Here is a 24,673-nt window from a genome sequence, read left to right on the forward strand (position 1 = left end):
AAGTGTCTAATTTCCATAGCCGAACTTTTCAGAACGAAAGTTGGATGGAATTGCTCTATTTATTTTTCTACCCAACTCTATAAAAAATTGGAAAACAAAAAAACTATTGGTAATAAGTTACATTTATTAATTTGAAATCTAATTTCTCTAATTAAATCCTGATGCAACATAAGTAATATGTTTTTTTAAAATTAATGTGGCTTTACTTAAGGAAATTGAAAGCCACCACCAGCAACCCCTTGTACAGGACCCCCTTGTGGGTTACCAAGAGCTATCCATAGCAAGGAGAGTGTTATTGCAATGAGTCCTGACCAAACAAAGACAATTGTGGGTGTTTTTCTTCTTCTACCCATGAGTCCCTTAGCAAAAGGATACAAGTGAGCCAACACCCAGAAAGCAAAAAATGTTCCACCAATGGATTTTCCCCATTGGGGTACAATGGCAAATATGGCCCTAGAAAATGCAACCAAAATGGCAATTATGTTAACCATACCGATGACAATAGGCGGTATCATCAATGATGTCCACTTGACCATGTACAATTCAGCATAGGCGTCATCAACGTCTTCTCCAGCGGATTTTGATGTGAGAGTAAAAGATATTTCAATTCCCATGAAAACTTTAAGAACACCTAGCACGAGAGCAGCAAGATGGGAACTAACACCTGAAATGAGCCAAAACTGTTCATTTCTCCACCAATCTTCTAAAGCAACTCCAGACCATTTCACCTCCAAGATAGCTAAACCAATGAGACAGAGAGCTATGGTTAATATAAATACAAGGAATACAACGTTAATATTTTGGACGATGAATTGACCGGATATGAGGGAGAGTGGAGGAAGAAAGCAGAAGACGACGATGAAAAATGAAGTGAAAGGATAAACGCTGACATTAAGGTAAGCAAGACGTTGGAGGAATTTGAGTTTTCTGGATGCAAGAAAGGCATTGTTTCTTGAGAAAAAGATTTCAACAGATCCTGTAGCCCAACGGAGCACTTGATAAAGCCTATCTGTTAGATTTATAGGAGCTAATCCACGGAACGCATCGCGCTTGGTGATGCAATAAATAGAACGCCATCCACGATTGTGCATCCGGTATCCAGTCACCACATCTTCCATCTCTGAACCATAAATCCATCCGAATCGATCACCCCACTCTGTATTTTCTTCATACCTAATTGAATTAATATTGAAATTAACTAAAGTGTGATGTATACAATCTATATGAAATTACAACTTGGAATTAATTAATTAACTTACCAACAAGATATAACAGAGACTGCTTCGGCAACGTTGGTGGCATCAAGTGGTTCCTTTGGGGCTCTAAGAGCACCAGGAGGTCGTCCATACTTGACAGCAGGGTGATCAGCGATAGGGCGACTTTGGAACTCAGCAATTGGAATAGACTCTGCTAACATTGTGGAGTTACCAAAATGCTTAGGTAGTAGATTCACATCTAAGTCAGGATCAAAATCTGTGGCTTTCAATGTTTGAGCCTCTGCACCTTTTTGTGGTGTCTTATTTGGATTTGCTGGTTCAAACCCATAAAGTGCAAATCGCTTAAACATGCAACCCGTCCCAACATACATGGGACCCTATATATATACACACAAGGGAAGATCAAGCAAGTTTAATAATGTTATTCTATCTATGAACTAGAAATTTGAACAGAGTAATTATAATTACCTGTAGACCATCAAGGGCACGCATATTTCCATCAAAAAAAACAGTATTGTGATTGGCATAACGATCTGAGGGATCGACTCCTTCAAATCGTTGAGGGAATTGAATATAACATATGTCTTCTCCACCTCTGTCCATCATGAAACACATGCCTTCACGAATAGCTAAGCAGTTGTAGATATAGTGATCCCACTCAAGGTTGAGTATGAAGGGGCCATTAGACAATATGGCAGAAGCTCGCACTAGGGCATTCATGGCACCTGCTTTTTTATTGTGTTCATACTCAGGTCTCTTCTCACGCGACACATACACAAACATTGGAAGCCTTATGTCCACGTCCGAAAAATCTAGTAGCTTATCTTGATCACCCCCTCCCATTAGGGGATCACTACTTGGGGGTTTCAACAATACCTTTAAATTACAATTTCATTTATGTATGTCAATATTTGTAATTAGGATTCAACAAATATGTACTATTTACTTGAGAAAGTAACCTGAAGTATCCCGGGATGATCACCCTTGCCATGATCCCTGCTGGGGACAGACCATGATCCAGGCCAGTGAGTTCCATCAGCCATCCAAGTGGCCTTTTGCACTTTGATCACCTCTGTAGGATCAGTACCATTCTCTTTCATGTGCTTTAACATCTTCATTTCCTCTCGAGCATTAAATGCGCCTGATCTCCTTCTTATTGAATCTTGCAGACTGTTTATCCTTACCTTAAATTCATCATATTCTCTTTTTACTCTTCGTCTATCTTTGACGAAATCTGATCTCTTTTTGTTCTTTGTAGGGTCTCCCTTGAGGAGAAAATAGGCTTCAGGATTCCTAGGCTCAATAGCATGTTTCCTGCAGAATGGTACCCACAAATCAGCAAAGCTAGCAGCTTCTGCCATTGCCTCAAATGTTAGAAGGGTACAGCTATCGTCTGAAATGTAACAAGCTAGCTTCTCCACGGGATAGTCAACTGCTAAGATGGATAGGATGGTATTGGCTGTGATAAGGGGTGGCTCTTTCTCTGGATCAGACGTTGATACAAACATATCAACTCCTGGTAGATCTGACCTACCCAAAGGATTGGACGGTGATGGCATTTCAAATTTCTCGCGTAGTGCCACTAGGTCAGTAGACCGATTAACTGGCGATATCTTGGGCATCTGATCCAGGATCCATGAAAATGAGAACCATATTTCACATATAATTGACATCACATATAACCACATTGCATCCGGGTTTGGATGCCGTATTCTCCATGCCAAGAAGAACCCTAGTACCAGTAGTCGAATAATAATTAGCAACCTGTACGTAGATTGCTTAATTAAAAATAGATCAAACCGATGTACAGTTATGTTTACAGATACGAAATTAAAAGTACAAACCTATACGGGCTAATGATACTATGTGGTATTGGCAATTTCCTACTGAGGGGTTTCCAAGGTATATCAGCAGATGTATCTAGCATGGTGTTATGCATACCTCCATCACCATCATCTCCATCCCTATCATCAGGCCAATAAGCATTTCCATACCCGTACGTGCCTTGTGTCTCGAACAACCATTTGTTGTGATCAAACTCTCCATTTTGATTTCTCCTCATCATACCTTTCGAACCATTTGGTGCTGGTAATGACAATGCTCCATTAGAAAAATTTGGGATCTCATCTTCAAGATCTCCTACCTTGTATGCTTCTTTGCAACCGGGGCATAGACCCGTGTCTTTTTGTGCATCCATGTAGCAATCTCTACATAATTTGAACCTAGACACAAAACAAACTCATCAACTTGAGAAATCTTAGTAGCTCAATTGGTTGAACACTTGAACTTTGACCCATTTGGTGAGGGTTCGGTCGATTCCCCTGCCCCCAATTTACACATCAACTTGTTCCTTATGGATCTTTTCACTTTTGACATGTAATAGCAAGTTTTTAATTATTACTTAATAAGTGATCTGATTGTATGTATAAACAAAAATAAATTACCTGCATTCACATGGGATTACATCATTACCCCTTTCATCTTTCATGATCTTTCCATCACAAGCAGGCATGGAACATGATGATCCCTTGGATCCAGCCATTTGAGGATGACTAACTTCCGATTCGATCACCTTATCCATGAGATGTGCGCGAGTGACGCTGTTGAATCCCCCTGTGAATAACGAATTAGAAACATATTGCTCTTCTGCTTTGGCAGCAACAGACGTATCCATTGGCTGATTATCAGGCGTAGGCGGGATTTGGACAGTGTAATTCATGTAATCTCCTGATAATTCACCCGACATATCAAGGTCTTCTCTCGACAGGCTCACATATCGTCCACTAGATGTTCTTCGTGCAAATTTTACTGTTTGCCCGCCTGAACTTCCCTTACCACCACCCTGAGAGTCTCCTGGATTTGTTCCTCTACTGCTACGTGTTGTCTTCTTCGATGGTGCACCCGACAAGCTTGCCATTTTAAATATTTTTTTCGAATTTTCTCAAAACATAACCTTATAAGCTATGGAAAAACTAGCTAATTTATTTTCGCGAAAAAACATATGTACGTGACAATGTATTCGGTGGTCTTCTTCTCAACTATGACAACAAATGTTTTCTATCTTCATTATAATTTTTGAAAATCACTCTTGCTCTTGATCAATGTTGTAGTCGATGACCACCCTCAGTATTTTTATTTGGAGTACTAAAAAAGAAAGAAAAGAAAGGCTGTTATTGAATTAATTCAGTTCACTTAACTAATCAATATTATAATTTTTTTTTCTTTTTACGAGTTCTCCGATTACTATGGAGAACCATTGAGAGGCACAGTAAGTAAAGAAAAACTTGTGAGGATTAATTTAAGGGGAGGATGAGAGGGTGTTTGGTTGTATGGCAGAGAGTTGCGCGAAAGAGAAAAGGCATAGAAAATTAGCAATTAAGTAGGAAAGTTATAGATCGAAATGAGAGAGTATAATAATAACAACACACCCAATTTTAACTCTCCATACTTAAAATTTACATCTTCAAGCTTCTTGATCATTAAACAGCACAAAATACAAATGTTTTATGCATTTTTTCAATTTTTAACAATTTAGTGATAATTACCCTTATTTTAGGATTTTTATTAATTTATTGTCATCTTTTCACTTTTTACAATTTATTGATAATCATCCTTAATATCATAAATAATTTTTTATCAATTTATTCTCATTGTGCAATTTTAATAATCTCATTTTTTTTCACTGTGATTTGCACATGTACACAACACAATTCATCTTTTGAGGTATCGTTACATTTTTATCTATATTTTTGTGGTTACATATCAATATATTTTTTTGCATTAATTATATTTTTAGCGCAGTCCACGAATGTAGAAAGTAAGAGCAAATTTTCATACATTATCTCTACATTTTTGCATATATTGTCTCTAAATTTTACATACATAGTCTTAACATTTTTATACACATGCAACTTTGAACATTGGCTAGTAGTTAGCAAACTTCCAATAAAGTCACAAATAGTTGATTTAAGCCTAAATAAAAATATAAATACAAATTTTATACAAAATTAAATTAAAGAAGTCTAATGGAAAGAAAACACACAAAAAAATAAAGGAAAAAAAATACAAAATACAAATCCTTCTTAAGAATTGATTCATGACAATACAGATGGAAAGTGAAGTACAAAATCAGTACATAATTTTTTGAGTTCTTGTCAACACCTTCTCCCATAACTAATCAAAATTCAAGAGTTTTCTTCGTCGAGTCAAACTGAAATAGTAAAATATGAATGAAATAGTACAATAATGATATAAGTGTTTCACTACTTTAACTAAAAAAGGAAAAATGATAACCTTGTGTAGGAGTCTCATGAAATAAAAATAATGAATTTATATAGATAAAAATGGAGGAATACCAAAAGAAATCCTAAAGCTTTCTATTAAATATTTGGAGATTATGAATATGAAAAATATGAGAGCTATGGATATTAAAAGTAGCAATTGAATAGGTAAATAGATTGAGTTATAAAAGTAAATATTTTAAGCAAATAAAAAAGAAACTAATAAATAAATGAAAGAAAGGATTAGTGCAATCATATTAAAGTGGCATCTCAAAGGACGAAATTAATAGATAAAGGGGTTGAAGTTAAGAACTGCATTAAAATCGGAAGAGCAAACAATCTTTTCCATTTTAAGTAACAATTGTTTTTATCATAATTGATATTTATATTTATTACACTTTAAAAGTTTATAATATTAAATACAAAAGGAAAAAATGTTACAACTTCCTCAGAGAAGCCCAAAGGCAGCTGACCATTTCATTGAATCAATTTTTGAAATTTTTTTAATCAAATCTTTTTATTTTCACTAAATATGTATTTACTTCTTTGTTCATAACTATTATTGGAATAGTATTTCAAACTTTTGACTTAAGTCTTTCCACTTTTAGTATTTAGTATAATAATATGATATGATTACTATTAATATTTAATTAATTCGATATTTTAAAATATTTTAATTTAATATAGGAGTAAAATGATAATTCAACTTTTCATTTTGAGCTTCCCACTTTTAGTAATATACTTTCTATATTTCATATTAACTGAATTTCTAGAGCTTTTTTCATTGTTCAAAATAGGTGAATTGTTCAAAGTTCAAGAACAATGTTTGAAACTTTTTTCATGTTTACCTTTTCCATTTATAAAGTTTTATAATTTTCTAGGAATAAACTACACTACTTGCAAAGTTATACTCCAATAAAAGACTACTTTTTTTTTGATTTGACATATAATCATCTTTATGATGTTGATTAAACAAAAGGTAATAGAAAAAAATATGATTCAAATTTTGTCTTTGAATGCTTTTCCTAATATGTGTGCATTACAAATTCAACTAATATGGAATAGAGAGAGTATGATATATGATATATGATGATGATTATTATTTATGCACTATTGCTACATGTCTTCTATTTTTATATCTTCTTAACAATTTATGTACTTTTATGTATGTATACATTTTCTTTATACTTGCAAGCATTTATTTTTGTTTTTATATTTTCGTATCAAGACTATCATAACACCTCACGTATTTCGTTCTCTCTACAACTTTTCTCTACAAAATTTTCTTTACATTTCATATACATTTGTTAAATATTTTTTATATACATTCTTTAACTCTTGCAAATATTATACTTTTGGCCAATGAAAAAAATTCTCCGTCAATTTTTGAAGTCTTTCCATAATAAAAGACAGAAGTTTATGTATGAATTATAAATATAATTAAAGTCCCGCATATATACATATATACATAACAAAAATAAATTGATTAATGAAAAAGATTTCTTCAATTTTTGAGGCCTCCACAATAAAAAGACATATATATGACAAGAAAATATAAATTTGGGCGATGACAACATTTTTATATTATTAGGATATTGTATTTAAGCGAGTTGATTTTGGAGGGCCGATTATTCGAGCAACCATTTATCAGCCATGGCATCTCTAATACTTAGTACAATTACACATCTAAGCTCATTCTATAATAAAATTCTGTTTTTCTTATATAAATATGTACACATATATTTTTAATTTATTTTGATAATTATTTACTCATTATTTTTTACCAAGTGTTTATATAGGTTCTCGGAGATATCTCCCGAAATGATATTTAAAAGGAGTTTAAATTCTATGTTTATATCTTATTCTTACAATTGTATAAAAATAAAGTATAGTAAAAACTTTACTTTTGGGGCATCGGGCGGGAGTAGCCTCTACTTACATATTTATTTCTACATGCTTAGACAAAGCTTAGGCCGTAAATACTTACACAAAGAAATTTAATTCGTTTAAATATTTAGTCACTTAATTCACATTTTAGACGATATTATACAGTCTATTTCCTTTAGAATAATCTTTATTTTATTTAATCTTTGTAATATATTCTCTCATTAATATTGTAAGCTAAAAATGCTATTAGAGAGTACTTCTTCTTCAATAGAAAATGTATTATTTTTTCCACATATTACAAAAGGTGTTTTTTTTTCATATGGTAAAAAGTTCCTTTCTTTTCATTTTAATCAAGAGCAATTCTTTTAGTATTCCATAAAAACTACTTTTCTTTTCACGCATATTTTATTACATTTATATCATCTTTTACATATTTGTATACACACAATTTACAATAATATACATTATTTACTTGATACAAACATTTTTATACATACATTTTTTACACAATTTTAGTACATATTTTTTATACATATGTTATACTTGCAAACAATAATTTTATCTTCACCCTTTTTGATAAATTAAGTCTAGTTGAGTATCACATTTTGTGAATTCTGAACGGTGTCTGACACCTTCCCTTCAAAATAATTTAAACTCTTACCTAGAATCTAAACTAGTTTTCGTAAATTAAACATTACTCATACATTAAATATGTTTCCTTTTTTTCCTTAAAAAACTAGGTAGTGAATATATAAAATAATCAATTCTTTGAGTATATAAATTCTGCTTTATCAAACCTCGATAAAAATAGGTCATAACAACGTTGCCTTTATATGGAAGGAAAGAAAGTTGGTCATTTTGTGAAATAGGAATATGAGTAAGGAATTAAGTACATGAATGTGTGCAGAAGACACAACATAGACATAAGCCACAACAACAATGTTTTTTCATTAGATACAAGCTAGCGCAAAATGTTTAATTTCCATAGCTGAACTTTTCAGAACATAAGTTGAATGAAACCGCTCTATTTAACTCTATAAAAAATTGTAAAGCCAAAAAAAATATTGATAATAAGTTACATAAATTAATTTGTAATCTAGTTTCTCTAATTAAATAATCGTGATGGAACATAAGTATCATGTTTTTTTTTAGTTCATGTGGCTTTACTTAAGGAAATTGAAAGCCACCACCAGCAACCCCTTGTACAGGACCCCCTTGTGGGTTACCAAGAGCTATCCATAGCAAGGAGAGTGTTATTGCAATGAGTCCTGACCAAACAAAGACAATTGTGGGTGTTTTTCTTCTTCTACCCATGAGTCCCTTAGCAAAAGGATACAGGTGAGCCAACACCCAAAAAGCGAAAAATGCTCCACCGATGAATCTTCCCCATTGGGGTACAACGGAAAATATGGCCCTAGAGAATGCAACCACAATGGCAATTATGTTAACCATACCAATGACAATAGGCGGTATCATCAATGATGTCCACTTGACCATGTACAATTCAGCATAGGCGTCATCAACGTCTTCTCCAGCAGATTTTGATGTGAGAGTAAAAGATATTTCAATTCCCGCGATAACTTTAAGGAGACCTTGCACGACAGCAGCAAGATGGGCACTAGTACCTGAAATGAGCCAAAATTGTTCATTTCTCCACCAATCTTCTAGAGCAACGCCAGACCATTTCACCTCCAAAATAGCTAAACCGATGAGACAGAGAGATATGGTTAATAGAAATATAAGGAACACAACGTTGACATTTTGGACGATGAATTGACCGGATATGAGGGAGAGTGCAGGGAGAAAGCAGTAGACAATGAGGAAAAATGAAGTGAAGGGATAAATGCCGACGTTAAGGTAAGCTAGGCGTTGGAGGATATTGAGTTTTCTGGATGCTAAAAAGGCATTATTCCCTGAGAAAAAGATTTCAACAGATCCTGTAGCCCAACGGAGCACTTGATGTAGCCTATCTGTCAGGTTAATGGGAGCTGATCCGCGGAATGCATCACGCTTGGTGATGCAATAAATAGAACGCCATCCACGGTTGTGCATCCGATATCCTGTCACCACATCTTCCGTCACCGAACCATAAATCCATCCAACACGATCACCCCACTCTGTCTTGTCTTCATACCTAATAATTGAATTAATATTGTAACGGTTATGTCGCTCAATTAACTATAAGATCAATATGAAATTACACATTGGATAAATTAATTAGTTTACTCACCAACAAGATATGACAGAGACTGCTTCGGCAACAGTGGTTGCATCAAGTGGTTCCTTTGGGGCTCTAAGAGCACCAGGAGGTCGTCCATACTTGACAGCAGGGTGATCGGCGATAGGGCGACCTTGGAACTCAGCAATTGGAATAGACTCTGCTAACATTGTGGAGTTACCAAAACGCTTTGGTAGTAGACTCACATCTAAGTCGGGATCAAAATCTGTGGCTTTCAATGCTTCAGCCTCTGCACCTTTTTGTGGTGTCTTATCAGGATTTGCTGGCTCAAACCCGTAAAGTGCAAATCGCCTAAACATGCAACCCGTCCCAACATACATAGGACCCTATATATACCACAATGGACGATCAAGCAAGTTTAATAATGTTTTTAAATGTATGAGCGAGAAATTTGAATAGAGAAATTATAACTACCTGGAGGCCATCAAGAGCACGCATATTTCCATCAAAAAACACAGTATTGTGATTGGCATAACGATCTGAGGGATCAATTCCTTCAAATCGTTGAGGGAATTGAATATAACATATGTCTTCTCCACCTCTGTCCATCATGAAACACATGCCTTCACGAATAGCTAAGCAGTTGTATATGTAGTGATCACAATCAAGGTTGAGTATGAATGCGCCATTAGACAATATGGCAGAAGCTCGAACTAAGGCATTCATGGCACCTGCTTTTTTATTGTGATCATATCCACGTCTTTTCTCACGCGACACATATACAAACATAGGAAGCCTAATGTCCACGTCCGAAAAATCCAATAGCTTATCTTGATCACCGTCTCCCATTAGTGGATTACTACTTGGGGGTTTCAACATTACCTATAAATTACAATTTCATTTATGTATGTTAATATTCATAATTAGGATTTAACAACTATGTACTATTTGCTTGAGAACGTAACCTGAAGGATCCCGGGATGATCACCCTTGCCATGATCCCTGCTGGGGACAGACCATGATCCAGGCCAGTGAGTTCCATCAGCCATCCAAGTGGCCTTTTGCACTTTGATTGCCTCTGCAGGATCAGTACCATTCTCTTTCATGTGCTTTAACATCTTCATTTCCTCTCGAGCATTAAACGCATCTGATCTCCTTCTTATTGAATCTTGCAGACCATTTATCCTTACCTTAAATTCATCATATTCTCTTTTTACCCTTCGTCTATCTTTAACGAAATCAGTTCTCTTCTTGTTCTTTGTAGGGTCTCCCTTGAGGAGAAAATAGGCTTCAGGATTCCTAGGCTCAATAGAATGCTTCCTGCAGAATGGTACCCACAAATCAGCAAAGCTAGCAGCTTCTGCCATTGCCTCGAATGTTAGAAGGGCACCGCCATCATCTGAAATATAGCAAGCTAGCTTCTCCACGGGATAGTCAGCTGCTAAGATGGATAGGATGGTGTTGGCAGTGACAAGGGGCGGCTCTTTCTCTGGATCAGCCGTTGACACAAACATATCAACTCCTGGTAGATCCGACCTACCCGTAGGATTGGACGGTGATGGCATTTCAAATTTCTCGCGAAGTACCACTAGGTCAGTCGACCGATTAACTGGAGATATCTTGGGCATCTGATCCAGGATCCATGAAAATGCAAACCATATTTCACATGTAATTGACATCAACCATAACCACATTGCATCCGGATTTGGGTGCCGTATTCTCCATGTCAAGAAGAACCCCAATACTATTAGTCGAATAACAATTAGCAACCTGTACGTACATTGCAATTAATTAAAAACAGATCAAACCAACATACAATTGAGTTTACATACACAAAATTAAAAAGTACAAACCTATAAGGGCTAATGATACTATGTGGTATTGGCAATTTCCTACTGAGGGGTTTCCAAGGTATATCAGCAGATGTATCTAGCATGGTGTTATGCATACCTCCATCACCATCATCTCCATCCCTATCATCAGGCCAATAAGCATTTCCATACCCGTACGTGCCTTGTGTCTCGAACAGCCATTTGTTGTGATCAAACTCTCCATTTTGATTTCTCCTCATCATACCTTTCGAACCATCTGGTGCCGGTAATGACAATGCTCCATTAGAAAAATTTGGGATCTCGTCATCAAGATCCCCTACCTTGTAAGCTTCTTTGCAACCTGGGCATAGACCTGATTCTTTTTGTGCGTCCATGTAGCAATCTCTACATATTTTGAACCTAAACACAAAACAAACACATCAACTTCGAGGAATTAGCTCAATTGGTTGAATACTTCACATTCCATTTCTCTAGCCCCAATTTAGACATCAACTTGTATTCTTTTTTACTTTTAACTTGTAATAGCAAGTTGTTAATTACCTAACGTATAAACATAAATATATTACCTGCATTCACATGGGATTACATCATTACCCCTTTCATCTTTCATGATCTTTCCATCACAAGCAGGCATGGAACATGATGATCCCTTGGATCCAGCCATTTGAGGATGACTAACTTCCGATTCGATCACCTTGTCCATGAGATGTGCGCGGGTGACGCTGTTGAATCCCCCTGTGAATAACGAATTAGAAACATATTGCTCTTCTGCTTTGGCAGCAACAGACGTATCCATTGGCTGATTATCAGGCGTAGGCGGGATTTGGACAGTGTAATTCATGTAATCTCCTGATAATTCACCCGACATATCAAGGTCTTCTCTCGACAGGCTCACATATCGTCCACTAGATGTTCTTCGTGCAAATTTTACTGTTTGCCCGCCTGAACTTCCCTTACCACCACCCTGAGAGTCTCCTGGATTTGTTCCTCTACTGCTACGTGTTGTCTTCTTCGATGGTGCACCCGACAAGCTTGCCATTTTAAATATTTTTTTCTAATTTTCTCAAAACATAACCTTATAAGCTATGGAAAAACTAGCTAATTTATTTTCGCGAAAAACATATGTACGTGACAATGAATTGGGTGGTCTTCTTCTCAACAATGACAACAAATGTTTCCTTTCTTCATCATAATTTTTGGGAATCACTCTTGCTCTTGATCAATGTTGTAGTCGATGACCACCCTCAGTATTTTTATTTAGAGTACTAAAAAGGAAAGAAAAGAAAGGCTGTCATTGAATTAATTCAATTCACTTAACTAATCAATATTACAAAACAAAATTATTTTTTACTAGTTCTCCTATAACTACGGAGAACCAATGAGTTTCTGAGTTTTAGAGAAAAGGGAAATGAAATACTAAATTTATGTGTTTGTGTTGCTTTTTCCAATAAACGTTGGTTACATTTCTTTATGTTATTTGTACCAGTAACCGGTTTATGGATGAGTGCTCGCGGGACAAACATCGTTCTAAGTTGTCCAAGTTGCCAAGAAAGAGTTCCTTTGCACGAGTAAGAAACCGATGTATTTACACGGGTCGCCCTCGTTCCGTATTTTGTTTTTTTAAAAAAAAAAAACTTTACGTTTTTGGTGTAAAGGACAATTTTTGGAAAAAAAAATATTTTTTTTTATAAGAAATTGTTTCACTATCCAACATTTTCTAAAGTTTCAGTACTTATATTATTTCAAATGTACTATCAAAAAAAATATATAAGTGAAGAATTAATGTCTTTTTTTCCTTTTTAATGATTTTTTTTTAGTGTTTGATTATTAGAATATTTTCCTCAATACTAAATATTATTATTGTTTATCCTATAACTCTTTTTTAGGTTCGTTTACTAACGGTTTGAATATTGACTAATTATTATGCAAAGTAAATAAAGCAAAGTAGAGAGTAAGCAGTATAGATTCAAAGGTTTTGAGGTGTTTGTAAGTGTGTCTGGGAGCTCCAGTCTTAGCTCCGAAAGTAATCACGTATGAATGTGCTAAGCAAGGACTCAATAATGCTCAAGAAAATAATGTATTACTCTTTGAGTTACTTGGAATTTAGAATGCCTATACAAATAAATAGAGTAAACTATTTATATGTTACAAGAGAGTGAGGTCTTAACCAATAAGAAAGATCCATTAGAGCCCTAAAGTATGAGGCCAATGAATGTGGGCCACGTGTTGAGGCCATTGGTAATGTCAGCTAATATTCCTGCCATGTTTAGATTCATATGAGCTTGTCCGCGCACCCGTATCTTCTGACATCTTTGTTTCCCTTATCTTTTTTATCCACATCTCCAGGGGTATGATGTGTTTTCTATTTTTTTTTTCCAAGGATGCTTCCCCATAGGGTCATCTTTCGAGACTTCATGGATCGTGCGCCTAGGGCTTCGTCTTTATAGAACGGGTCAAATTTAAAAATGATCCTAAGATGGTCTGCTCTTGATATTTTGTTCCCCTAAGAAAATTTTAACAAATATGATCTTCATAAGAGGTGGTCTTGAATTTTTAGCGCTACTTAACAATTGTTTTTAAAAGAAACAGTTCCCACTTTAGAATAGTCTAAGTCTTATCCATATGGCAGACATTTAAGGTATTTTAAGATAATGAGCGTAGTTAATTGACTATAACATATGCCTTATAAGCAAAAATAGATCTTAGGTATATTGCCCATCATGAATAAGCTCTAACTTTTGCCCATGAGGCAGACGCTCAGACCATTTTAAGACACTAGAGTTGATCAATTGACTGGGAGTTCTGTTTATAGGCAAAACTTGAATTTAAATATGTTGTCAATTAGATATAAGTTCTGACTTTCAACAAACATTCACAATATTTCAAGACATTGAACTTGTTCAATTCACCTCAAGTTCTGGCCCCAAGGCAAACATTAAATTTATGTCTCGGGACAACACATATTTTTTCCACAAATTTTCTTAAGTTATCGTTATTTTATTGAACAGGAACAAAAATTCTAAGACCAACACTTTGGGACACTGCTAAGGAGACGTTTGATAACTGGTTAGAGTTATGCATATATTAGTAATGTAGGAATTTGTTATGAGAAATTTGCATATTATTTTATATAGGTATCAGTTATATATGGATTAGTTATTCCACTTTCTATCCTATATAAAAATAATACATAGATTCACTTATAACTTGTGCAAGTATTAGTCATGCAAATTTTTAAATTACAAATCAAATACTATATTAATTTTATACGTGATTTACTAATCAATATTACTCACGTACAATACTTGCATAACTCTTTTTTCAGAGTAGCTACCAAAGGACCCCTTAATTTCCTCTTATATAACACCTACTATCTCAAAACAGAGTATCTAAGCCACGAACAGAGTTTTCTCCATCTCTTTCGTGTCATAATGAGTAGCGGGTACCAATGTGTGAGATTGCCGGCGTATCCTCTCGACACAGGGATTCACGGCCGGCGACTTCCATCGGAAATCGTATTCAGTTCGATAGCGTCTAGGACTTGGTCTAAATGTGGTGGAAATCTGAGGATTAGCATGAGAGACAGGAGCAAAAATCGAAAACCCTTGCAGAAGGGGAGAAACCTCAGTATTGAAGCCATTCAAGCTGTTCAGGCACTGAAGCGGGTGGCCAACAAAAACAATGACTCCGCGGTGGAACAGGTGTTTAATAGCAAGGTCAGGCGCTTGATTAAGAGTGATATGATAGCTGTTCTCCGGGAACTTCTCCGACAGAATCAATGCCTCTTAGCTCTTAAGGTTAGATCCATTCATATCCTAGTTTATTCTCTTGTTTAGTTTTTCAATTCACAAATCCTTTATCTCCAATTTCTAGTTTTACGATACTGTAATTGTGATTCCCCGCCTCGGAATATGGATATCCTTGAAGAAATCTCGCAACTGGAAGAAACAAAGAAAAAAACACTAATTCTTACACCCACAGTATGGATCATTTACCTCCTTCAACATGCTAGGGAGTCAGGTATGGCCTATTGAAACAGAAGTGTCAAAATGGTAAAATGAATGTTCCAAAAACTAAGCAAGCAATTGGGGGTATTACATAAAAAGGTCTCGAAGAGGAAGTTCAAGCTTTATTCAAGAGCAGGTGGGTGGAGAAATAATAAAATCCTACTCCGAAGAGTCCTCGCAGCTCAAGACAGAAAGGTAAGATGGAAGCATTGGAGTTTCCAGTCAATTATGAGGATAATTTTGTAGAGGAAAAATGTAGGAAGATGTTTGACTATCCTCCGTGTGTTGAAATCCCACAGCAGTTGTGGGAGGGAACACAATGAAGCTAAATTTTTTGAGCTGGAAAGTAGGGGACTGTGCCTAAATGATTCCAGGAACTGGGAAGTATTATAGTCTTTTGAAGATGCTTGCCCAGAAATGGAAGGCAGCAGGGGAGGGGTTGTTTCTTTTAGGACACAAAAGTCCAATTAATGACTCTGGGTTAGTAGATGTGAAACAAGAAGAAAAAAGAGAATTTTATTTCAGTTAATGAGACACTATGCAGTGGGAGATGTAGCTCTGTGGCAATTGGCTCATCCGAAACCATGTTGAGCATAGAATATATGTGAAAATCCACTTAAATTTCAACAAATATTAAATGTGTACCCATAATTTAAAAAATATAATGAGTTTCGTGCTAACAACTTTAAAGGTCGAATCCATCAACTTTAAATCTTGGATCTGCCGCCGCCACTATGCTCAAAAGCAGTATCTCAGATAAAGGTCTAAGGCTGCGAACAATGTCGAAATTAGTTATGTAATTATTCTTTATGCCTAACAACTATCCAATGATTAAATACAAATATGCTACAATATCCTCTGGAAGGTTGGAATATTCTATTCTTCTTTAATAATGCAATGAATCTGGTCATACTGTAACGTTCCGACTCAAGATGGAGTAAGATCATAGGCTCCAACCTTGCCTCACATATATATTTTCCTAGGTATTTAGAATGCTTTGCTGGATGTATCAGCCAAACAGAATTAGAAGAAGTTCAAGTGGTACTTACTATCACATAAACTGACATTCAAACTCAATGTCTCATATAATACTGGACTAAAAAAAATATGTATCATAACTTGATTGTCACAAATCAATTTCGATTATTTTAACTTTCAAACTTTTAACTTCTCAGGTAGTTGTTTCAACTACATAAGTTCAAACGCTACCAATGTCATAGGTCTATGCTCGACTTCTTTGCTTGATCTTGGCGACAACTACCTTCGCTTCTTATTGTTTTAAGAGATCAATTTTCCATCAATCAGTACATGATACCGGATGTGAATCACCTATCAGATAGAGTTTCAGTTCATTTTGCTTCTCTAAATCTGATAATCTGAGTATTTTCCTAATCTTCGCATAAAAGTTTCTGACCAGGATCAGTCAACAGTCAACCATGCCGCTTTTAGCAAAGATATCAAGAGTACTTCCCCATTTTCTGATGGACACATTCCAGCTGGGGACTAAGTTTATTCCCAAAAAGAACATAAGTCATCTCAAGTCTTTTAACTGGAATTAGAAAGGATGTGTTGCTTTAATTCCTCAATCACTTCCTATGGTACCCTAAGTTGCTCGGACTTGGGTGCGGGTGTCCGAGACGGATGCGAATCTGAGAGTTGGAGTCGGCATAATCTAAATTTTAAGATTCGGGGATACGAATCCGAGTATGGATATGGGTACGGGGATTCGGCTAAAATATTCAATATTATAAAAATGTATTTATAAAGATAAAGATATTCTTCCCCTCAGAAAAGATAGAGAACGTCATTCAAGACCTTGAACCAACTCTCCTTACAGACCATTGTTATTGTCTACCATAAGTCGGAACACCACCGCTTGAATATTTAGCATTTCTTTGTTTGGCTTGAAACATGAAGCTACGAATATTGACCAAGAGGAAAAGTATCTTGGTCAAAGTATCTGATGTGGGTTGTGACCGCATCCTGCACCCGCACCCGTTTGATGTATCTGATGTAGGTTGTCCATGGACTCTTAGTCAAAGTATCCGATGTGGGTTGACCGAATCCCACACGTATCCCGCACCCGCACCCATCTCATGTCGACATGGGTGCGGCAGGAAATATGAAGAGTCCGCGCAACTTAGATGGTACCTGATCATATTCAGTTATACCATATCATCCACAATTATAATAATGTAGGATAAGGATCTTACTTAGTAGTGTCAACAAAAAATAGAATTATCCCAGTTGTTACGAGCTAATATATGCACATATTCTTTTCATGAACACCCTCCAAAGACATCTTGTTTTGAGTAGGATGGGCTAGGGTGAGATTGAGATTAGAATTCATTCATAGGTGTCATTGCAGTCTGATTCTCTCCATGTAAGGTTGAGATGATTTTCCATCCAAGGATTGTATGAGTTGGAGAAAGGACTAACAACAACAACATATCTAGTGTAATCCCACAAGTGGGGTCTAGGGGGGTGGTGTGTACGTAGCCTTACCCCTACCTTGTGAAGGTAAAAGTTGTTTTTGATAGACCCTCGGCTCAAGCAAACATAATAAAATTAAGATGGAAAGGAAAATACAGTAGTGAAGCAATCATGTTGCACATAATGGAGAAGAGAACAATAGCAACAACACATAATACAGTAACCGAAGCAAAGAAAACAATAGGTATAAAATGGAAGAACAAGATAGTATGTGAGTAGTAATAACAACTGATAAGGAAGTCTAGACAATGCTCAACTGCTTAATAACTTTCTACCTTAATCCTTGACCTCCATATCTTCCTATCTAGGGACATGTCCTCCGTAAGTTGCAAGTGTGTCATGTCATGTCTAATCACCTTTCCCCAATACTTATTCGACCTATCTCTACCTATCTCCATTCTGCCATAACCAACCTCTCGCATCTCCTATTTGGGTTATTTGTACATCTACTTTTCACATGCTCGAACTATCTTAGCCTCGTCTCCTTCATCTTGTCCACCATTTGGCCTTGTCCTGAATGTCTTTGTTCCTAATCTTGTCCCTCTTAGTATGCCCACACATCCTTTTCAATATGCTATTTTCATCTTCTGTATGTGCGAGGTTTTGATCAACCAACACTCCACCCCATACAACATAGCTGGTATGACAACTACTTTATAAAAGTTGTCTTTAAGTCTTGGTGGCACATTCTTATCACACAAGACACTGAATGTGAGACTCTATTTCATCCATCCCGCTTCAATCGATGTGTCACATAATCATCAATCTCCCAATTTTCTTGGATTTTTGACCCAAGATGCTTGAAAATTCCTTTCTTGGAGATGGCTTATGTATCGATCCTCACTTCTACATCTACCTCGTGAGTTTCATCACTGAACTTGCAGTCCAAGTAAATCTTGGTACTGCCCAACTTGAACCCTTTAGATTCTGAGATCCGTTATCTCAAGTCTCATCAATCAATACTATAGCATATGCAAATAGCATTGTATATCGATTTCATCGAAGAGAAACATCATCATTTTCCAGTGTTATAAACGCCTGAAGGGCTTACGTAAGACGCATCAAATATCAGAGAAGATTTAAAGTGCAACTTGCCAATTTTCATTCGTCCTACCAATGGACATGCATCATATCTTACCGATGGATCAATTTTCATTCGTCCTACCAATGTACATGCATCATATACTACCGATGGATCAATTTTCATTCGTCCTACCAATAGACATGCATCATATCCTACCGATGGATCACTTTTCATTCGTTCTACCAATGGACATGCATCATATCCTACCGATTGATCAATTTCCATTCATCCTACCAATAGACATGCATCATATCCTACCAATGGATCACTTTTCATTCGTCCTACCAATGGACATACATCATATCCTACCGATGGATCAATTTTCATTCGTCCTACCAATGGACATGCATCATATCCTATCGATGGATCACTTTTTATTCGTCCTACCAATGGACATGCATCATATCCTACTGATGGATTAATTTTCATTCGTCCTACCAATGGACATGCATCATATACTACCGATGGATCACCTTCATTAGTCCTATCGATGGACCAACATATCCTACCAATGAATTTTCATTCATCCTATCAATAGACGTGCATCATATCCTGTCGATGGATCATTTTCATTTGTCCTATCGATAGACACACATTTATATCCTACCAATGGATATGGCACCTCCCCTTGGATATGTTGTGTCATTTCGTCCATCACCAAGGCAAATAGAAATGGGCTAAGAGTGGAACCCTATGCAACCATATCATGACTCAAAAGTGCTATAAGTCTCCTCTCATTGTCCTCACTCGGGTGTTGGTTCCATCGCACATGTCCTTAATCGTCCTAATGTAAGCTATAGCGTACAGGTACACCTCTAGCCTCCAAACATTTTCAGAGAAACCCCCTTGGGACTTTGCCTTATGCTTTTTCTAGGTCAATGAACACCATATGCCAATCTCTCTTCCTCTCCCTATGCTACTAAATCAATCTCCTTATTAGATGAATGATTTCTATAGTTGAACATCCCTACATGAATCCAAATTGGTTCCCGGTAATAGACACACCCCTCCTCGTTCTCATCTCCACCGGCCTATCTCAAACTTCCATAGTGTGCCTCAACAACTTGATTCCCCTATAGTTGTTGCAATTCTAAATATCATCCTTGTTCTTGTACAACGAGATCATTGCACTCCACCTCCATTATTCTAGCAATTTTGACATCCTAAAAATAAGGTTAAACAACCCAGTTAGCCACTCTATACTTGCTTTACCTGTGCTCTTTCAAAGTTCCATTGGGATCTTGTCTGGCCTGGTCACCCTCCCTCTTCTCATCTTACGAATAACCTCCTAACCTCCCTACAGTACCCAAAATCTCGACGACTCTTAGAGTGCTCTAAATTGTCCAGCACAATATATGTCCCATTTTCGTTCAAGAATTTATTGAAGTATGTCTGTCATCTTTGTCTAATATGTGTGCCTCTTCCAACTATTCTACTTATTTGCATTCTCAAAGACTGAATTTGTTTTGACGATTTGAGCAAAAAGATTACCTGGTTTGTGTTCAGTACTCATAAAGTCCACAACACAAGTACCTAAAGGGCATGATCTTGTGGTCAGTGTAGTTGTCAATGAAGCGGGAAATCTTGAAAACCAAGGTTCAAATTCCAGTAGATACAATGTTATGTAATTTTTTTCTCATATACCTGAGCCTTGGTGGGCTAAGTTACCTAGTATCTGAGTTGATGGGAGGTGGCAGGTACATAGTGGAATAGTTGATGTGCATGTAAACTGGGCCGGATGCCACCGTTATAAAGAAAAAGTCCATCACGCAAGTCACAGAACTCAGCTGTTTCCTGAATGATAGTAAGGCATTCAGTTGGTTGACGAGGTTGACATTTCAGTTTATCTTGTACTCCAAACACCTTCTTCAGCATAGATATTTCTGTAGGTCACTTATACATGTTAGTGGCCCTCACTTTCAACTCCTCATGTACCATTATGGGTCTTGCTCATCAAAGAACCCTAGCCGCTGCATCGAGCCTAAGGTAGATATGCTAGAAAATTTTGATATAGTTTAACATATAACCTAAAAAATGTTCCCGATTCAACAAGTTTCCCTGATAAAACATAAGGTGGTGAAATTGTTTGAGTTTGAATATCAGAACTGGATAATCAAGGCGAGTATGTCAAATTGACTTTTATCTTTTGTTGCCGCTGTTAGGAAAAACTAACTGGGCATGGTGTTATCATGAATTCATGAAGCATAGAAATTTGGGACACATTTGCGGTCAATTTGATTATATTACTAAAAGTGATTAGATACTACCAGCTTGGCTAGTGATCACTGGCAATGCACTGGGCTAACTTGAAAGGAATACGGTAGTTGACAAGAACATTGACTGTTGATATTGTTGTCGCAGTTGACTAAATGCTAACTGGACAGCTGTGGGCGGTTGACCTAATAGATCAATTCAAAAAGATTGATAAGTTGACTGGTTAGGTGTAGAGTGATAAGTTGGCAAGTTTGTTGACTTGAACCAATGGCATTAACTCTCGACAATTATGAATTGCTAACTTGACAGGCTGATGAATCAGGAGCTATACAAAGGAGAGTAGAAAGACTGTACTATCAGGAACTCATTGAAAAGAAAAAGAAGAACAATTAAAAAAACAAAAAACAAAATACTTTGGCGGCACAGGCAGCTTTAAGCCACTACTTATTTGTTTACCTAGATAGTAGAGGCTCTGATATTATGTTAGACAAGTGAATTGGTTAACCAAATTTAAAGGAACTCCTTAAATAGGAAATTTACTACAGACTACGGTGTATTCGACATGATAATGTATGGAATATGAACATTCTACATAATATTCTATGGGTTCTACAGTATTCTCCCGCTTGTGTTCAATGAATGTAGCCATGCAGTGAATTTTTACACATTCAACTTATAACTCCGTTGATTTTCTTAACTTTACAGAACATATGACTTGATTAGACTTCTTCATATTCAATTCCATTTGCATTTTCTTAATTTCCACATTTTGTTTAGGTTATTTCTACTTGGAGAGAAGGGGAGCCTTGGAGTAACTGGTAAAGTTGCTGCCATGTGACCAGGAGGTCACGGGTTCAAGCCTTGGAAACAGCCTCTGGCAGAAATGCAAGGTAAAGCTGCGTACAATAGACCCTTGTGGTCGGGCCTTTCCCCGGACCCTGCGCATAGCGGGAGCTTTAGTTCACCAGGCTGCCCTTTTTTATTTCTACTTGGAGACTGCAGGTGTGGTGAAGTACTGAAGTTCTTCTAGAGGTTCTTGGGTTTTCTTAGAGTGTGAGGGGACCTGGGATTCAAAAACGTGGGGAAGCATTCTTTAACCAACAATCCAGTCATCTTACTCCAAGATGGCATGAGTGTCATTTATGCTACATGGTCATAGAGATTTATTTAATGTCATCCTAGAGGGAGATCCTTCTCGTAGAGACTAAAAGGAGAGGTTAACATGATCAATCTTTTCATGTTTTGTTCCCGCTTTTATCTACTTTCTAATTTAGCTATCCTTACTCTTTTTCTTCTTTCCTTTGTCCAAGTTGTGCTTTGATTGGTAGTTTCCTGTTCAATTTTATGATTGATGAGACTATATAAGACATTCTAATGACCAAAGTTTTTGTAATGCCTTTGTTTGTCAAAGATTTGGAAGTCACAAATGTTGAAATTTGGCAATCATATTTGTCAAAAAATTGGTATACTTGATAAGGTTCACATTTGGCAACCATAAATGTAAAGATTTGGTAGCCACAATATTTGATATATTCACACTAAATATGTTGAATTTTTGTAACTTCAAATGATATCATCCATGACATCAAGCAACCCATTTTTTCCCTATAAATAGGGAAGTTGGTCATTAGTTGAAACACATTTTGAAGCATATGAAAACATTTCATTGCTTTCTTTCTCTGTATTTTCATTAAGAGTTATTTTGTAAGAGAGTTAGTGTTGGAAAACACTTGGGTTAACCCTTTCTTTGAAGTGATCTTTTAAGGTTATTCTCTAGGGTATTTGGGATTAATTAGAGTATTTACTTTAATTTTGTACTCTCTTTTGTACTCTTGTTGATATAATAAAATCCTCTTCTCCGCTTGTGGGCTAGGTCACACCGACTGAACCACATAAAATTTGTGTCTTTTTTATTTGCTTTTACTTTCGTTATTATCAACTTACTATTGTATTTGCTATTGTCATTATAACATTATTTGGCTAAATTCCGCATTACCCGAGTTCTCGATCCTAACAGTTTTGGTGAGATTAGTCGTACTTGTAACTATTACATCACACTTGCTTTGCACTTCTGGATTAATCAAGCATTTATTGACTACCACGATGTTGGCAGCTCCTAATTATTATGTATACCCTGATATAGGTTTTTGAGGAAGTTCAGAAGGAGATATCCTATAGGCCGCAGATCAAACTGTATGCTGAAATTGTGTCCTGTTTGGGAAGCAATGGAATGCTTGAAGATGTCAACTGTCTTATCATGGCATTGAAAATGGAAAGTAGTTTAGAACCTAACGTTGAGAGCTTTTACTCATTGTTGGAAAGCTTAATGAAATTTAATCTTACGAGGCTTGCACTGGAGGTCTTTTACTTGATGAAGTTGAGAGGATGTGATCCTGATAAGTTGACCTTTAAACTATTGATAAATGGTTTGGAATCAAATGAAGAAATGAATCTTTCAGCTTTTGTAAGGCAGGAAGCAGAGAAGTATTATGGCCAGTCCCTAGATTTCCTACATGAGACCGAAGAGGAGGTGCCAAGATTAAAGCAAACGTATTGAACTATTTGATCAGTGGTTAATATTATGATGAAAAGGCTATTTGATTATTTCTTTCATTTACTTCTGGAATTTAGATTTTGTTATTGTTTCATCTCTAGAGTTGAACTGCACCTAAAAGGACACATCTTTTTGATGAATTGCATCAATATACTTGACTATGCAAATTGGTTCCCAATTACCACTTGAGCTTAACTCATTCTATCTTGATAAAGTATCTTTGAACTAACATGGTTTGTGGTGCAGTGATGTGACTGTTTCATCCTTAATCAGAGATCTCGAGTTCGAGCCTTGGTATGGAGAAAAATCTTATTGGGAGCGCCACTCTTGAATGGGCCTTGCAATGCGCGATCCGAATTTAGTTGCGGCTCCAATGCAGGTTGCAGACATCGGGTAGAAAACTAAAAAAAAAAGTATCTTTGAATACTTATGTATTAATCAGATTCCCCTATTACCTATTAACATTCTTAGAGCATTTTTCTCATAGTTGCAGAAAATAGTGTTTCACAATAACTTGTTTTATGGTAAATGCATTTTGAATACAATATCAACTTAAAGCGTGATTCTATTATGTGAAAAGGTCCAAATGTGTCCCAATGTCAATTGAAATTGCCCAATGTAGCTCTCAATTATACTTTTGGTCCGTTCATACCTTTATGGTTAGCCAATTGTCTTATGTTTCCACTACTATTAAGAAAGAAGTTCTAACAAAGATGGACTTTATGTGTGTAATTTCTTTAGAAAAAAAAATATTCTAATTTTATCTCTCAACTATTTTGATTAAGAGATCAAGGGCAAAACAAGACATTTTCCGTAATGAAAAGGTAATATTATGACGAAAACAAATGGATATTTGTAGCTTAATATATAATATCATATCTTAGAAAAAACATTATACAGAATGTATCAACTTTGTATAAAAATGA

General features: G+C 36.1%; 3 protein-coding genes across 4 annotated transcripts; 1 reads left to right on the forward strand and 2 right to left on the reverse strand.

Moving 5' to 3' along the window:
• Nucleotides 1-206: 206 nt before the first annotated feature.
• LOC129877187 (cellulose synthase-like protein D4) lies at nt 207-4,134 on the reverse strand. Its single transcript, XM_055952672.1, has 6 exons — nt 3,662-4,134; nt 3,062-3,439; nt 2,177-2,981; nt 1,686-2,093; nt 1,260-1,594; nt 207-1,173 (listed from the first exon to the last, which is right to left on the reverse strand). Exons 1-6 carry the CDS (start codon nt 4,132-4,134, stop codon nt 207-209), a joined length of 3,366 nt encoding a protein of 1,121 aa, XP_055808647.1.
• Nucleotides 4,135-8,551: 4,417 nt separating this feature from the next.
• On the reverse strand, nt 8,552-12,434 carry LOC129876995 (cellulose synthase-like protein D4). The gene is made up of 6 exons (XM_055952471.1): nt 11,962-12,434; nt 11,417-11,794; nt 10,529-11,333; nt 10,038-10,445; nt 9,615-9,949; nt 8,552-9,518 (listed from the first exon to the last, which is right to left on the reverse strand). The coding sequence occupies exons 1-6, from the start codon at nt 12,432-12,434 to the stop codon at nt 8,552-8,554; spliced, it is 3,366 nt and encodes a 1,121-aa protein (XP_055808446.1).
• A 2,311-nt stretch (nt 12,435-14,745) lies between these two features.
• On the forward strand, nt 14,746-24,333 carry LOC129877676 (pentatricopeptide repeat-containing protein At1g62350-like). Of its 2 annotated transcripts, XM_055953201.1 has the most exons (3): nt 14,746-15,192; nt 23,337-23,743; nt 23,994-24,333. In XM_055953201.1, the coding sequence occupies exons 1-3, from the start codon at nt 14,827-14,829 to the stop codon at nt 24,076-24,078; spliced, it is 858 nt and encodes a 285-aa protein (XP_055809176.1). In that variant the 5' UTR covers nt 14,746-14,826; the 3' UTR covers nt 24,079-24,333. The 2 variants fall into 2 exon arrangements, with proteins under 2 accessions (XP_055809176.1, XP_055809177.1); XM_055953202.1 differs by lacking the exon at nt 23,994-24,333 and having other exon boundaries at nt 14,748-15,192; nt 23,337-23,925.
• The last annotated feature ends 340 nt before the right edge of the window (nt 24,334-24,673 follow it).

The sequence above is a fragment of the Solanum dulcamara genome, chromosome 12, assembly GCF_947179165.1.
Source record: "Solanum dulcamara chromosome 12, daSolDulc1.2, whole genome shotgun sequence".
In the NCBI taxonomy this organism is placed as follows: Eukaryota; Viridiplantae; Streptophyta; class Magnoliopsida; order Solanales; family Solanaceae; genus Solanum; species Solanum dulcamara.

Bases quoted from the DNA above. Each gene is read 5' to 3' on its own strand.
- LOC129877676 (XM_055953201.1), top strand. From the start codon at position 14,827: ATGAGTAGCGGGTACCAATGTGTGAGATTGCCGGCGTATCCTCTCGAC. The intron at 15,193-23,336 runs GTTAGATCCATT...ACCCTGATATAG, and splicing joins AATGCCTCTTAGCTCTTAAG to GTTTTTGAGGAAGTTCAGAA. The intron at 23,744-23,993 runs GTATTGAACTAT...TTTGTGGTGCAG, and splicing joins GTGCCAAGATTAAAGCAAAC to TGATGTGACTGTTTCATCCT.
- LOC129877187 (XM_055952672.1), bottom strand. From the start codon at position 4,134: ATGGCAAGCTTGTCGGGTGCACCATCGAAGAAGACAACACGTAGCAGT. The intron at 3,440-3,661 runs GTAATTTATTTT...TTTTGTGTCTAG, and splicing joins GTAATCCCATGTGAATGCAG to GTTCAAATTATGTAGAGATT. The intron at 2,094-2,176 runs GTTACTTTCTCA...TGTAATTTAAAG, and splicing joins ATCATCCCGGGATACTTCAG to GTATTGTTGAAACCCCCAAG.
- LOC129876995 (XM_055952471.1), bottom strand. From the start codon at position 12,434: ATGGCAAGCTTGTCGGGTGCACCATCGAAGAAGACAACACGTAGCAGT. The intron at 11,334-11,416 runs GTTTGTACTTTT...ATGTACGTACAG, and splicing joins AGTATCATTAGCCCTTATAG to GTTGCTAATTGTTATTCGAC. The intron at 9,519-9,614 runs GTGAGTAAACTA...TTCAATTATTAG, and splicing joins GTCTCTGTCATATCTTGTTG to GTATGAAGACAAGACAGAGT.